Source organism: Lytechinus variegatus, chromosome 4, assembly GCF_018143015.1.
Source record: "Lytechinus variegatus isolate NC3 chromosome 4, Lvar_3.0, whole genome shotgun sequence".
Taxonomy (NCBI): domain Eukaryota; kingdom Metazoa; phylum Echinodermata; class Echinoidea; order Temnopleuroida; family Toxopneustidae; genus Lytechinus; species Lytechinus variegatus.
This window is the reverse complement of record NC_054743.1, coordinates 39,693,360-39,709,900: the sequence shown is the minus strand read 5'-3', so window position 1 is coordinate 39,709,900 and position 16,541 is coordinate 39,693,360. Positions and strand designations below refer to the sequence as shown.

The following is a 16,541-nucleotide window of genomic DNA, read 5'->3' as shown; positions in this document are numbered from 1 at the left end:
TTTTACATGCTGTCTCGTCGATGTTGAACTTGAAGACGAAGCTTGTTGATGTCTTTGTATCTTCTATAAAATTTCTCTTTTCACCTTTGTTTTTCCACGACTTGACACATGCAAAATGTCTGCTGCCGATAGATCCATCCGCTCTGTCTTTGGTAAGGAATTTATGAGCCATTATTTGCAGAGAATTAACTGAAATGATGTTGAAACTCGCCGCTGACTTTTTCTTTTCTTTTTTTCTTTACCGGGGCCGAGGCGAGGCGTAGACGATAGTGATACGGCGGATGCGATGCCGCCGGCTCCCCTCGCGGCTCGGCGGCAATTGGACACGGGACGGTAGACGTAATCGTATTTGACTAACTTAGTTAGAGGCTTGTTAGAGTCCAGCTAGCAACCTTCTGTTTTTAGGAGTCTTTTTTCTCTGTGTACACTGTCACTGCACAGATGGCTTGCTGCTCGCGATCGTGTAACCGAGGGAGCTCCGCTGGAGCCTGGGCCTGGGGCCGATTGCACGAAAGGGTCTTTTGCAAGGACCATCTTGTGTGTCGCCCATCTTTTATGATGCACCATGTAAAACGCATTTTAAATAAATCATCTGCAAACATATTTCATTCGTCCGTTAAAATAAACAAATTATTTGTTTATAAAATGATGTGATATGAAATTGTATAAAATTTGATTAAAAAGCAAGCTAACGAATCTTATTATTTATCATAAATGTCAGAAACTCCCCGCTTACAGCGTATCATAAAAGATGGGCGACACGAAAGACGGTCCTTGGAAAGACCCTTTCGTGCAATCGGCGCCAGGAGTAGACCGTGCAAAACGAGTATGAGGGAGACACTGGGGTAGATTGGGGTCTCAATAGTATAAAAATTGTGGAAACAGAAATTATGCACTTACTACAATTATATGGATGAAGGTCTATCGTGACACACAAATCCTGACATCGAGGCACAGAATGGAACCTCAAAAAATGAAAAGTTCTGTCGCGATACCTTTCCTTTAAAAAAATTCAAAACAAAATGGCTGATCAAGACGGAGGCTATATTTGGGGTTTTTTTTGAGGTTCCAGTCTGTGTCACGATAGACAGCTCCCTGGGTTAGCGATGGTGCAGCAGCCTACATCATGTACATGTTGGAGGGGTAGAAAAACCTCCACGGGGCTTTTCGATTTTTATCAACTTAAAAAGTTAAACTTTAACTATAAAAGGCCAAGTAAAAAAGAAAGTAGTTGATCGTCCAGGTTTTTCGAGAGCAGTGATGATGGAGGTCCTTACTATTTGCTATTACAGGGCTCGACACTAGCGGCGGTCCGACGGTCCCAGACCGGTAAAAATCGCTGTTGGGCCAGTAGATTTTCAGAAATTGGAAGATTTACTGGTCCGACATGACCAGTAAAAAATATCATTGTCGGGCCAGTAATTTTTCCAAAAATAGCAAGATTTAAGGGTCCGACATGACCAGTAATAAAAACCATTGTTGGGCCAATAACTTTTCCAGAAATGGTCAAATTCACAGCAAACCATTTCCCCCCGTTCAATTCTGCAATTCACACACAGAATACACACAGAATGAATCGCACGTGTTACTAGAGTACTATACAGCATGCGTATAGTGTACATGTAGTCAGCCACACAATCCACATGGTGAATTCTCCACTGGCCGCACGAACGAAGCCTGGCTAAACTCTGGCAGAAATCTCTCACAGAACTGTCAAAATTCACGGTTCATACTCATGAAAGGCTCTTATAATGTCCATATTTCCTAAAAATTGGAGTAACTCTGTCATCTGTAAGCAGTAAAAGGGTAAATTTTCACTTCTGTTTGGTTCAAACAGATCGGGTCTCGGGTGGTATCGTCTGAATACATATAGCCCCACATATGCATTTATGTGTGTGTTGATACACTTGGTTTCTGACTTTCTTTCGTAGCTATTTTAATTGAGCCAAAAAAAGAAACAAATTATTTATGATAATAGTTTTAGCTTTCTTCCTCTGTTTTCTTCCTGTTTTCTTTCCTTCTTTCTTTTCAATCTTTCTTTTAATTTTTTTTCTCTATTTCTTTCCTTCCTTCCTTCTTTCCTTCCTTCCTTCCTTCCTCCTTTCCTTCCTTCTTTCATTCCTTCTTTCCTTCCATCCTTTCTTTCTTACTTTCCTTCCTTCTTTCCTTCTTTCCTCCCTTCTTTCATCCCTTCCTCCTTCCTTCCTTCCATCATTTCTTTCTTTCCTTCCTTCTTTCCTTCCTTCTTTCCTTCCTTCCTTATTTCCATCCTTCTTTCATTCCTTCTTTCCTTCCTTCCTTCTTTCCTTCCTTCTTTCCTTCCTTCTTTCCTTCCTTCCTTCTTTCCTTTCTTCCTTTTCTTCCTTCCTTCCATCCTTTCTTTCTGACTTTCCTTCCTTCTTTCTTTCCTTCCTTCTTTCCTTCCTCCTTTCCTTCCTTCTTTCCTTCCATCCTTTCTTACTTTCCTTCCTTCTTTCCTCCCTCCTTCCTTCCTCCCTCCTTTCTTCCATCCTTTCTTACTTTCCTTCCTTCCATCCTTTCTTTCTTACTGTCCTTCCTTCCTTCTTTCCTTACTTCTTTCCTTCCTTCTTTCCTTCCATCCTTTCTTTCTTTCTGACTTTCCTTCCTTCTTTCCTTCTTTCTTACTCTCTTCGTTTCTGTCTTGCTTTCTTTTTGTCCTTCATTCCTTCGTTTTACGGGGGGGGGGGTCACGAAAGGCTAGAAAAATAAACTTGCGCCTTTTTTTAAATGTTTTTACTTTTTGGGACCAGTAGATTTTAGGTTCGGACCAGTAAAAATTTGAAAAACTGGGTATCTACTGGTCCGACATGAATAGGTTGGACCAGTAGAAAAAATGGGTTAGTGTGGAGCCCTGGCTATTATATAATCAGACGATTGTCAGACCATGCAAGGCCTGAATTTATATGATCGATGCATGTTGAATATGAATATTGAACAATTAATTGGAATTCTATGGAAAATGTATTATGCAATAAAAAAAATTATTGATGTATTACCAGTACTGTCTGTATTATTGTAAAGCAAAATGTTCATGTCAAGTGAATGATTTAAACATTATTCTACATTACATGTTACATGTATATATTTAAAATATACTCAGGGGGGGTCATTCAGAAAAAAAAATTGAGAGCCATTTTTAATTGATATTCTTTAAATGTTGGAAATAAAGTTCTAGCCCATTTAAAGGGGAATCCAACCCAAATAAAAACTTGTTTTTATAAGGAAAAGAAAAATCAGACAAGTTGAAAGGTGAAAGTTTGAACAATATTGGACAACCAAAAAGAAAGATATAAATTTTTTAAAGTTGTAAATATTGGTAATCACTATACCAATTGAGATTTCAAATTGGCCGCATATGGGATGTCATAGTGATGTAAGGCAAGGACTACTCTTCCATGTACTCCAATACATATTATGGCTAAAATGTCATTTTCCCAAAGGTTTTATTTCAAATTATATTTTTCTTTCATGAGGACATAAAACAATATACTACATGGGTTATATTTAGATTACTGCCCCAGGGGAATGGGTACTTAGGAGAAAACCACAAATCCCTGATAATAAAGTACATGGCCTATGGGAAAGTTGTCCTTGCCCCTTGTCATGATTTACTTACCCAGTTGCCAATTTGAAATCTACATAGTATTAGTGATCTCAATTTTAAAGAATCTATAACTTTCTTATTGCTTGTCCAATTTCTTTCTTTCACACTTTCACCATTCTGTTAAATTTATTTTTCACCTTCCCAACACAACATTTTATGGCCAAGGCTGGATTCCCCTTTAATTGATTTAGTCATAAATCTTTTACAGGGAAAGTAGAAATCTCGGGGGCAAAAATTGCAATGTTGACCGCAGTATACATGTACGCACATGAGGGCACAATCCCTGGCTCCGTGGAGAGTAAGCATACATTAATCAGTGAATGATTTTTACTCTCTAGGAGCCTCCTGGCTAGATCTGCAATGTACTGCAGAAGAGTCTGTAATGATATTGGAATACCTTTACCATATTGCCAATCGCAATGTTAGCACAACGCGCAGTCATTCAAATTCTTTGTCATGTTTGTTTTATTTTATTTCTATACATTTGTTAAAGGTCAAGTCCACCCTAGAAAAATGTTGATTTGAATAAAGATAGAAAAATCAAACAAGTAAAATGCTGAAAATGTCATCAGAATTGGATGTAAAATAAGAAAGTTATGACATTTTAAAATTTTGCTTATTTTTCACATCACAGTCTTGTGCACAAATCAAATGAGACAGTCGATGATGTCCCTCACTATTTCTTTTGTTTCACGTTGTATTTGAATTATATAATCATTTTTTATAGATTTGACAATAAGGGCCAACTTGACTGAATCATAAGACAGTATTAAACAATGCTCATTCTACATGTTCAGGGAGAAATTAATTTTTGTTTCACTTGACAATGAGGAGAAAAATAGAATATTGCCTATTTCATGTAATAAAATACCAAAGAAATAGTGAGTGGATGACGTCATCAGTCTCCTCATTTATGTACCCACCAGGATGTGCATATAACTGGTTTGTGAAATAAAGCAAAACTTTAAAATATCATAACTTTCTTATAATGCATCCGATTTTGATTGTGGAGCGTTGTGGCCCAGTGGATTAGTCTTCGGACTTTGAAACAGAGGGTCGTGGGTTCGAATCCCAGCCATGGCGTAATTTTCTTCAGCAAGAAACTGATCCACGATGTGCTGCACTCGACCCAGGTGAGGTAAATGGGTACCGGTAGGAAGTAATTCCTTAAGAAGCTGTGTGCGCTATGAACGCCTAGCTTAGCCGGGTAATATAGGAGCGCCTTGAGCACCTAACAAGGTGGAAATGTGCGCAATATAAATATCCTATATTATTATTATTATTATTATTATATTGATGAAATTTTCAGTGTACTGCTTGTTGGATTTTTTCTCTTTTTATTCAAATCAACTTTTTGTTGGGATGGACTTGTCCTTTAATTATTATCAAGTGATGGTATGAGTCTATGAGAGATATGATAGGCAAAGTATGACATTATTTATACTATACTTTTGCACATAATTTGCCATTCTATAAACTTAAATCGTCTCACGCTTTGTTGTAGATCTGTACACAGTGGGAACTCTTGCAACAAAATTACTGTTACTATGTCGTTTTGATTACAGTGGGTAATATTCCATATGAGATAACGGAAGAGAAATTGAAAGATATCTTCTCAGAGGTTGGCCCGGTGATTAGCTTCCGTCTGGTCTTTGATCGGGACACCGGCAAACCCAAGGGATATGGGTTCTGCGAGTACCAGGATCAAGAGACGGCTCTCTCTGCGATGAGGAACCTGAATGGCTATGAGCTCAGTGGGAGGAGTCTTCGGGTGGATAATGCTACCAGTGAGAAAAACAGGGAGGAGCTAAAAAGTGAGTTTAACAACATCTGTTTATTATTTGGGGGAATATCCTTTTCTTCTCATGCAATCGAAAATAGTAAAAGCTATAAAGGATTTATTTCCCAGTAATCTAATTCTAATTCGTCCAATTGCCATCTCATCTACTATCATTTGGTCTACCATCTATTCATCTACTGTCCACATGTTATAATTGCCAATTCGTCTACTCACCATTTCGTCTAATAACCAGTTTGTCCAATAGCCTTTTAGTCCATATACCATTTCATTTGGTCTAATTGGACTAAATTGTGCACAATGAATGAAAATGAAATGGATATTTAGACCAACTGGTTTAGATGAAATGGTGATTATACGAGGTGATGATAGGACCAAATGGTTGTTAGACGAAATAATGATGGACAGAATAGCATTAGACTTACTGAAAGTAGACCGTGTGGTGAGTGGATGAGTTGGCAGTAGACATATTGGCTTTTTAGTATTTACTGCTTTAAAGTATCAGGGTTGAATAAGAAAAGGGGATATTCAGGGTTTTTGGTGAACTCCTTGGAAAAGTAAATTCCACAAATAGCAAATTTAAGCGTTATCAACTTTAAAAATATCTCCCTTTTTTAAAAAAATTTTTCGCTTGTCAAAAGAAATTAAGAGGCAAATGTTGACCCATTCTACCTTGAAGGTTTTTTTTTTTTCAGGGGAAGGGGCGTTGTCAGTGAGATCCACTTTTTTAAAGTGAACCTTCCCCTCTCCTTAAAATGCTTGTCCAAGCTTACGTGAATGTCAGTTTAAAATTATTGCAAATTACTATTTATCAGCTTTTCATTGGCCTATTGCATTGTAATTAGGGAAGAAAGGTATCACTGATAAAAGTGAAAGAGTATCAAAATTATTGTCTCAGAGACTATTGCTTTGCTTGACTAGAAATTATTGCAATTACATGTACATAATTATGAATATATGATGACTCTTTTATTGTCTTCACAAAGATTAGCAAATATATGTTCATAGTAATTATTTTTTCTAAGGTTGATTGTGTTCCTATGAAGTTTATGTTTAAAACTTATTAAATTACATAATATATTATCTTGATTTCAGTTTGTGAATTACCTGCAATTTTATAATATATTCTGTTTTATTCCATTTTAGCTGCACTGCAGCAGAGTCAGCCTCCCCCTGAGGTAAGTACTCATTGTCCAGGGGCCTTTTTCATCAAGATTTGCAACTGTTGTAACTTTGCCATAATGGCAACTACCATGGCAACAGGGCTCAGCAGCCAATCAAAATCAAGGTTACCATGGTAGTTGCCATAATGGCACAGTTACAACAGTTGCAACTCTTTATGAAACATTTTTTTTTCATGTTATGGTAGATGTAATCAACTGTAAAAAAATAATTATAATAATAATAAACAGTTCTATGATCAGTCATGAAGGTTGTTGATCTTATTCATTCAAAACTACATTTTACAGAAGTTTCAATATCTCATTTTTATTGACCCTTTATAGACTTAATAGTCCAAGCTTTTGTCAAAGATGTTATGATTTCACCAGTAATCTGAATAGTCTTTTAATGCTTTAGATCTATCTACAAGTATAAGCTAGAGAGATGTAGAATAAGAGTGCATTCAGCCCTTTATATTTAATGTTTGAGAAGTCTTTAAATCTCACCACTTGGAAAAATGGAAAGTGAGGTAACACCACTACTTTTTTACCACCACCCCCCCCCCCCCCCCCGAAAATAAATTTGAAAATATATAAAACATATGATGTTGGACCTTTTCATTTGTGCCCTTTAAGTGCATTTTGAGAACCTTCTTTAACCATTAATTAGCTTAAAGGATTATGGGGTTAGGAATACTTTTATACATTTGTTAGTGATCTAGGGAACTATAATATTGGGGTAAAAAACACCTTGTTATTGTTTTCACAATACTTCTTTTAAAAAAAACACTGGTACTTTTTATTTGATTTGCTCAAAATGTGCATCTTTGCTAATTTCATTATGTCTCAAAGCTCTGAAATAATTCCTGAGTATTAAAAATGGCTAGAGATATTCATTGTAATAAATGCTCACAAGACATGAAAAAACTACAGGCAAGAAATAATTCCTTTAAAATGCCTTTGTGCTGTGTAAATGCTTTCCAGTGTAATGATATTCACGTTTATATGAATCGCATACATGTAGAGATGTAAGTTGAAGTGATTTTCGCTATCCAAGTACAGTATATTATTACTCTGCATTAGAGCATTAACAATATATCTGCCTTATAACTGCAAGTTGCATCGAGACTCGAGAATGTATAGCTGTCTGATATTGCCAAAGAGAATTCATAATCCTCATTTCAATTTTAGTCTCCCTATGGTGATGCTGTAGCACCCCAGGAAGCCCCTGAAGCCATCTCTAGAGCTGTGGCTAGCCTTCCACCAGAGCAGATGTACGAGGTCATGAAACAAATGAAGGTGAAAAAACAATATATATATATATATACATTGCTTCATAGTTTGTTTTTAAAATTAAGCCTTTCAAAACTCCTTCCTGTACTTGTTGCTCAACCATATATCTATGTTGCCTGGTGCAAGAATTTTAAGGAAAAAAGTCTTGTGTTATTGTAGCGGTAAGTGTTGTCCAGTACAGATACAGAATGTTCTTAGTAATCAACCTGCACTCATCATATTCTAAATAATTACATTTTCTATGGTACATAGTTTTAAAAAATTAAAATGTCATGAATGATTATTGCAAAATTGATATTAGAAAAAATATTAAAGATATAGAATTTTAAATGGCATCTCGAAAGTCAGTTTCCTATTTTATTGTATTGTTTATTTTTTGTACATGTAGATGCTGTTCAATATATATGTCTTGTAGTAATGAAAGATGTGGGACAATAGTCAATAAACCAAGGTGACTCTGATGAATTAAAGCTGCCAAAAGATATTGTCATGTACTCTTGCAAGTGTTTTGTTGATGGAGTTCCGAGAGTAAACAATAAATCATAATTGCTGATATTCATTGTTTTCATTTTTCTTTGAATTCAAAGATTGTGATTCAGAACAACCCTGTTGAGGCTCGTAACATGCTCCTACAGAACCCTCAACTTGCCTATGCTCTGCTTCAGGCCCAGGTCGTCATGCGCATCGTGGACCCAAATGTTGCCATGGTGAGAGAGGTTCCTTAGTGGATATTTGATCATTTTCAAGAGACACGTATGGACTCATGGCATGAGACAGTGATACAAGTGACACAGGCCTTCGCACCTTTCTAAATTTGGGAGAACGAATCTGAATTATGACAATTTTAAGATCTGACAACTTTTTGGACAAAAATGTTAATGAAAGGCTCCCCTTATTTTCCTGTTGGTTGTTTTGTTTTTTCATGATTTTACAACTAATTCCTAACCAGTGATGCTCCTTTGCTGTTTTAGTAGCTAGATCGTCCCAACTTTTCTGTTCAATCATTTGGGAGGTCTGAAATTAATCATGATTTTTGATTACATGTATAAATGTGATAAAGTATTCAGTCATGAAAGTTGGTTGGTATTATAATTACAGGGACCTATGAACTTTTGATATATCTTTTTATCTTAAAAAGAGTTTGGTATTAACAGCTTGCATTTCTGTTGGGATGATTTTGTCACCAGCTGCTAGTTTCAACACCATAGTACTTTAAATGATTTTCGTGCTTGATCTGTCCTCAAAAAATATTTGACTATACATTATGTAATCGGTATCAATTTTGTAAAACTCTATTTAGTGTTTGAATTAAAGTTTGACAGCGCGGTATAAGCTCACAACACCAACACAGAACAAATCATCCATCAGTTTAGAAGATAAGTGATGTTCATGTCTTTAATTTAAATTCTGTTTTTGCTTCAGACCTTGCTTCACAGACAGACAGATGCACCCCAACCACTGTTCCCTCCTGAATCTAATCAAGGTCCTGGACCTCACCAAGGACCAGGTCCTCAGGGTAACCAGCAAATGATGGGAGGGAACCAAGGAATGGGTATGGGTGGACCAAGACCTGATCATCAGATGGGTCCAGGTGGGCCAAGAGGAATGAATCCTAATATGGGCCCAGGAATGAATCAGGGGCCCATGGGACCACGAGGGATGGGTCCGCAAGGGATGGGACACCAAGATATGGGCAGGGGTGGTATGGGCCCACAGGATAGGAACATGCAGGGAGGTATGCAGAGGGGTGGCATGGGCCCAGGAGAAATGATTCGGAGTGGCATGGGTCCTGGAGAGATGAACCGTGGTGGCATGGGCCCAGGAGAGATGAATCGGAGCGGAATGGGCCCGGGTGAAATGAATCGGGGTGGCATGGGACCAGGGGAAATGAACAGGGGAGGTATGGGCCCTGGAGAAATGAACAGGGGCGGTATGGGCCCAGGTGAAATGAATAGGGGTGGCATGGGCCCTGGAGAAATGAACAGGGGTGGTATGGGCCCTGGAGAAATGAACAGGGGCGGTATGGGCCCTGGAGAAATAAACAGGGGCGGTATGGGCCCTGGAGAAATGAATAGAGGCGGTATGGGCCCAGGGGACATGAATCGTGGTGGAATGGGACAAGGAGAAATGGGCCGTGGAGGAATGGGCCCCGAAGACATGGGCCACCAAGGCAGGGGTCCAGGCGAAATGAACCGCGGTGGCATGGGTCCGGGTGAAATGAACCGGGGCGGCATGGGTCCTGGCGATATGAATCGCGGCAGCATGGGCCAACAGGAAATGGGCATGGGAGGTCCTAGGCCAGGGATGGGTATGAATGAGATGGGTCGAGGGGGTGGGCCGGATATGAACAGGGGTATGGGTCCTGGGCAGGGTCCACAAGGAAGGATGCATGGAGGAATGGAGCAGGGTCGGATGAACATGGGTCCAGGTGGAGGAGGACCTGGAATGAGCCCAAACATGATGAGTCAAGGTAAGTTAAAGGTCCTGTGACACCAATTCCATCTTATTCTAGATACATATCTATCAGTAGGTACTTTGTTAAGTTGTTTCATGGCAATGAACTTCAACGGGAACTCCCACTAAAAGTTTTGAAAGAGTCGACCGATCGATCTCTCAATCATTGTGACGTCATCGAAGGAAGGTTTTCTCAGCTGTGCAGCTTGACCCCTAGTCATTGTACACGTTCCTTGTGTAGTTGCTGCTTCGACCGAGCTCATCTTTAGCAGATTTTTTTTATTTTTATGAGGTTTTGATCATGGCTGCAGCATCGTCATCAGCTGATTCTTCAGACTGAAGATTCAGGTTCTGAATATTATTCCAGCAATTCAATTTATTTACTTTGAATCACATGTGCAAACACAATAGGCACTTCATGCTCCAAATGTCAACAACGCTCAGCAGCTTCCTTCCCTGACGTCATAATTGTCACATGATATACGAAACCAAATCGGGCTGAATTTTTTGTGGGCGGGGCGAATTTGGCTCAATTTTCAATATAAAATTGCCTTTGAACCTGATGTGGGATGTTTTTCAGGTAAAATTTTGATGGAATCATAATTAGTAACCACAAAGCTGATAAATAAATCAGCATCTTTTCTGTATTTCATGGGACCTTTAACCCTAAATCTCCCGGGGTATTTTGATTCTTGTCATTCCCGGGGGGGTGCCATTATGGCCCCCCCCCTTAAGATCTCGGTCGCGGATTGCGTGATCACAGCGAAAGTTTGCATGATGATAGAGAATGATGTGATCTACCCGGTTGCATTGGTAAATTTCATTAAATTCATATATTTTTATTTTATATGAATTAATTATACTAATTTATTCATGGAATCGTACTTTTTGCTCTGATTCACTAAATAAAGCTCCTAGAATGCTATTTTTTGGTGAAAATTTTGAATAAAAAAAATTCTGGTACCAAGAATGATTTCTTATGTATTTTACTGGGGTTTTTTTAATTACTTATGTATTTCTTTGGGTTTTTTTTCATAAACAAGGCACAATTAATTCAGTTTAATCAGTAAAAGTAGAAATAATGATACATTTATGAATGTTTGCTAAAATCTCAATCTGCATTGGATTTGTACACGAAATCACATTTATGAGCAATTTTGGGTCTGACATTCACTTGCATAATGTTGCGTAATGTCATAACCGGGTACCCGGGCGTTACAAATTTGGTCTAAAAATTTGCGTGAGACTTGAAAGTAAAAAGTCAATGAGCGGCAAGGTCAAAAAATTTGCGCAGCAGATATATCGCGAAAATTGTCGATGGGGGGGCCATTATCCCCCCCCCTGGGAGAACTAGGGTTGAAGATGGATTATTTGTAACTACATGTACATGAATCTGTCAGTTGAATCTTCCTGGAGTTGAGAAATACTATACATCAGACTTTGATGCAAGGAGTGAGATAAAAAGCACTTTGAATTTTAATACATCAATTGAAATTTGTATTTATTTCTTTAAAAACACATGAGAGGTGTCTTACTATTTACATATGTGTTTGTAGTTCATAACATAAGTCTTTGTCACACATCTGTGATATTGACACTATGAGTAGCATGTTGTGCTGCGTTCTTGAGTGTTTCTTTATGCTGCTGTCTTGGAACTTTCGTGACAGAAAGGAAACTGCTTAGCGATATCCCCTTGTACATTTATTGGCGTATTTTCAAAGTCGTGTGCCAATTGGACCTTTCTCTCCAAACAAAGATCATTGACTGAACAAACTTAACTCATAATTAAAACTTGTAGCATCTATTTTTGTAGGCCACCCTAACTTAAAACCTACTTATTTTTCCTTTTCTTTTTGTTTATATCAGAAATGCAGATGACCCGTGGTGGTGTGGGACCAGGCCCAAGAGGTGGACCATCAGAGGTCCATGATCCCCGGAGACAGGACCCCAGGGGACCAGGAGCACGAGCCGATGGACCGGGCGGAGCAGGGGGCTTTGAGAGGGGTGACCCCCATGGCATGGGGAGCATGAGGCCCGGTGGAATGGCAGCAGGAGGTGGTGGTGGTGGTGACCCACGCATGGCTGACCCAAGAGCAGCTGATCGCTCAGCCCTCAGTGCATCTGTAAGTTCAAACAAATTTCTAAGCTAAACTTAGTACAGGTAACATTGCCGAAGTCAAATCTTCTTGGACCACAGATTTGTGGTCGACTTAGGAGAGGTTTGTAACACGTTTTGCGTAATCGGGTGAGAGGTTAATCGCCAGTGTGAAAGAGCAATTCTGATTGGTTCCTCGTCAGTCTAATGAACAAAATGTGCATGCAACAATGAATTTGATAGGCCTTTTCATTTAGCAATTAATCGCTAACTTTGTCTTACGGACCTCAATGTGAAACTTGCTCTGAGTAGTTGGGCAAGGATTTGATAATGGAAGTTTACCAGTACTTGTAGCAAACAATGGTTTCATGAGAAAGTCATTCAAATCAATATTGATTGTCATCACACCTGCCACATATCTTAAAACTGACATTAAGTTTTGAAAATCTAATCTGAAGATTGCCAACACAGATAAGCACATGTGGTACAGTGTATACTATTGTGTGGGGAAAGACTCTACACCTGGCAGGAATACAATTCTTGCTATGCTCATTTCTCAGCAATTACATATTTTCTACTAGAATCATAGCTGTATGATTAAATCAAAAGTGTAATTAAAAGTACACTTTTCTCCATGTCAGGGCCCTGGTATATATTTGTTTTACACTGAATTAATATTCTTGTCATTTCATTTATTTTTCCCAGAATCTTTCTCAGCTTGCCCAGAATATCAACCTATCCCAAACACAGCCTACTCAACAAGATCAAGAAAAGGTATGGATTCTTAATCATGTACTAAATCTATCTATCATATATTTCATTACATCATGAGAGCACAGTGGGTGATTTCAAGTACAGTGTTGAATTCTGGTGTTGGTGTTATGACAACACCAACACGTTGTTGAGCGTCGTCAGCTGCACCAAACATCACAGCTGGTGTTGACGATCTACCTGTAATTTCCCTATTCATCAACACCAATCCCCAGGGATTTGAAAAATCGTGATTTCAAGTTCGGTGTTGGTGTTGGAGATTTGAATCTCACGAACAGGCAGCGAACAGTATGAACCATCCCCTTAAAATTAGATTTAACAATGAAGACGAGTGCAAACCATTAAAGCTTGAATTAGATTTACAATTAAGACGAGTGCAAATCATTAAAGCTTGAATTAGATTTTACAATTAAGATGAGTGCAAATCATTAAAGCTTGAAACAATGACATGGACAATGATGTTTACTCTTTTGGATTCTTGAAGTGATTTTAGCCTTTGCATCCTGCATGAAGAGATTTTATTGTAATTTCTCCCAGATTATCACTTTATTCTTTGAGAAATTCTCGCTTATTAGTTGAAATAATCAGCAGGGCAGAGGCGTGATTGATAAGCACAATCGGTATGGTTCTTTTGAACCCAGCTTGGTTCAGGAGCCTTTTTACGCTCTCAACACCAACACCAAACTTGAAATCAACCAATGAGCATTTCAAAAGCAAAAGAATATGTAAATGCAAAAACGCACTCGTATGAAAATCCCATGCATTATTCTTTCTTACAATAATGCTTTCTGTTAGCTGTACAATTCTTAAGCCATTCACACATGGAGAATGGAAAGTTATTTGTAATATTTTTTTTCTCAAATAATGTGATAGTGCATTATATAAAGTGTCACTTTATTATGATGTGATTGTTAAATCATATTATTTTGGATTAAAGGCTGAATTATTTGTTACAGTGATGCTTGAAATGGCCTGTGAGTACACTGTTGCAATATTTTTTTTTCTTTTAATATAAACATTACAATACATGGCGCAATTTAATAATTACCGGTAATATCACATCTTATTCATGGTATGCTGTTATCTTGTCAGAAAAAGCATTGGAAATTTCTGTACTTGTGGTTCATGCATTTCATAAAAAAACATGTGCCAACAACATTTAAAACCATGAAAGGCATGTGGGTCGGTAAACTACTAATCTGTCCACTGCCAACTCGTCCTCTCACCACATGGTCTACCTTCATTTAGTCTAATGCCATTCCGTCCATCAACATATCGTCTAAAAACTATTTAGTCCAATAACCGTTTGGTCCAATCATCACTTCGTGTAATAAACATTTCGTCTATGACCATTTCGTCTCATAACCAGTTGGTCTAATATTTGTTTTATTTTTATTCATTTTGCCCAATTAACACTTAGTCTAATTAGACCAAATGGTATATAGACTAAATAGCTATTGGCCCATCTGGTGAGTGGACAAAAGGCAATTAGACCATGGGGATATTTGGATGAACTGATGGTAGACCAAGTGATAGTAGATGAGCTGGCATTGGACCAAATAAAAATAAACCTGTGGGTCGACCTCTATTTCCTAAAACAAACAAGATGGGGCCACAAGTAAGAATTGAAAAATTAAAGAAAATATTTAATTGAATGAATGATGACTGGGGGAAGAATAAGGAATAATCAGTAGAACTATAAAGGGGATGAAAGGAAAACTGTAGGGAGGTTTCTAAGGTGGGCGCGTCGTGGTCTAGTGGTTCTGGCTCTCGCCTTTCAAACAGAGGGTCATGGGTTCGAATCCTAGCCATGGCGTGTTATCCTTCAGCAAGAAATTTACCCACACTGCTGCACTAAGTGCACTCGACCCAGGTGAGGTGAATGGGTACCCGGCAAGATTAATTCCTTAACTGCACAAGCGCTGAAAAGCAGCTCGAGCTAAGGCCGGGGTAATAATAATAACAATGCACCTCGGAATTGATTGTTTCTAGATAGATGGTGCTATTCAAATGCCCATTATTGTTAAGCTTTTTGAAAGAAAAGCCATGTGATGAATGCATGGTGTTGAATACTGTTATAAAAGGGAAGGTTTAAATCAGTGTGCACACTTAACTGCAATTTCTTTTCTATTTCTAACTGAATAATTTGTGTTAGAAGGTAATACATGTATATCTTTATGTGTGTTTGCTCTTCATAGGCCGCCCTGATCATGCAAGTGTTACAGCTTTCACCTGAGCAGATCAACCTTCTTCCGGCAGAGCAGAGGGCTAGTATCATGGTACTCAAAGAACAGATCTCGCGTAGCCAGGGAGGGTTGCCATCTTAGACCAAACAAACCCACATTCTTCATCATGATGGCATCGCCAGGATTTCATCGTGCGGGGGGGAGCAAATCTTCAACAGCAACCACTTTATGGGCAACCATTTAATTTCCTAATGGTAGATGCTTTATTTGTTGAATTCGTTCCATGTTTTCAACTAAGTTACTTGATGATAATCCTACATTGTGGATCCCACGCTGTTATCAGTACCTTGTTTGATCCATTTGAAATTACTTGTCTACATTGTGCTTTATGTTCTGAAGGTACATGTGTGGTACATCAGGGCTCGACATAAGCAGTGGCCTGGGGCAACCAAAAATGAGAGTCGGGCCACCAAAATTCTGTAAATGCCAAGACTTGGTGGCCCTGTTGGTCTACCAAAGATTTGATAAATTGTAATGTTTTCTGTTGTCTTAGGGCCACTAAATTTGCTTTGCAGGCTACCAAAAATATGAAATTGATGAGTTTGGTGGACCAATCGGGCCACCAAGTAAAAAAGTTAATTTGGAGCCTTGAGTACATATTACATATTGTCCGTTGGAAAAACCCTAATGGTTATTGGGACCAGCAACACATTTCTGTATATTTCAATAATAATTTCATGAATATTTGTTAGATCATACTCAGATGACTCATGGTATTGAATAGGTTATGCGCACTGTGTGCTTGTTCCATTATAAGGACAAGTCCACCCCAGAAAATGATTGGTTTTGATAAAAAGTGAAAAAAACAGCAAGCATAACACTGAAGATTTCATCAAAATCGGGTTCAAAATAAGAAAGTTATCACTTTTTTAAGATTCACTTGATTTCACAAAACAGTTATATGCACATACTAGTCTGTATGCAAAGGAGGGGACTGATGATATCACCCATTCACTATTTCATTGATTGGATTTTGTTCAATTTGATCCATATTGTCAAATGAGTAAAAATTGAAATATTGTATAATATCGAACAATGGAAAACGAGGAATTGTGAGGGACATCATCGACTCTCTCATTTTCACATCACTGAGTTGTGC

At 38.3% G+C, this 16,541-nt stretch overlaps 1 protein-coding gene across 1 annotated transcript; it reads left to right on the top strand.

Annotated features, from left to right (window-relative positions):
- The first annotated feature begins 16 nt into the window (after nucleotides 1–16).
- On the top strand, nucleotides 17–16,048 carry LOC121414028 (cleavage stimulation factor subunit 2-like). Its single transcript, XM_041607067.1, has 9 exons — nucleotides 17–152; nucleotides 5,191–5,439; nucleotides 6,570–6,601; nucleotides 7,775–7,882; nucleotides 8,464–8,583; nucleotides 9,299–10,346; nucleotides 12,197–12,453; nucleotides 13,131–13,199; nucleotides 15,395–16,048. Exons 1-9 carry the CDS (start codon nucleotides 116–118, stop codon nucleotides 15,521–15,523), a joined length of 2,049 nt encoding a protein of 682 aa, XP_041463001.1. The 5' UTR covers nucleotides 17–115; the 3' UTR covers nucleotides 15,524–16,048.
- Nucleotides 16,049–16,541: the final 493 nt, after the last annotated feature.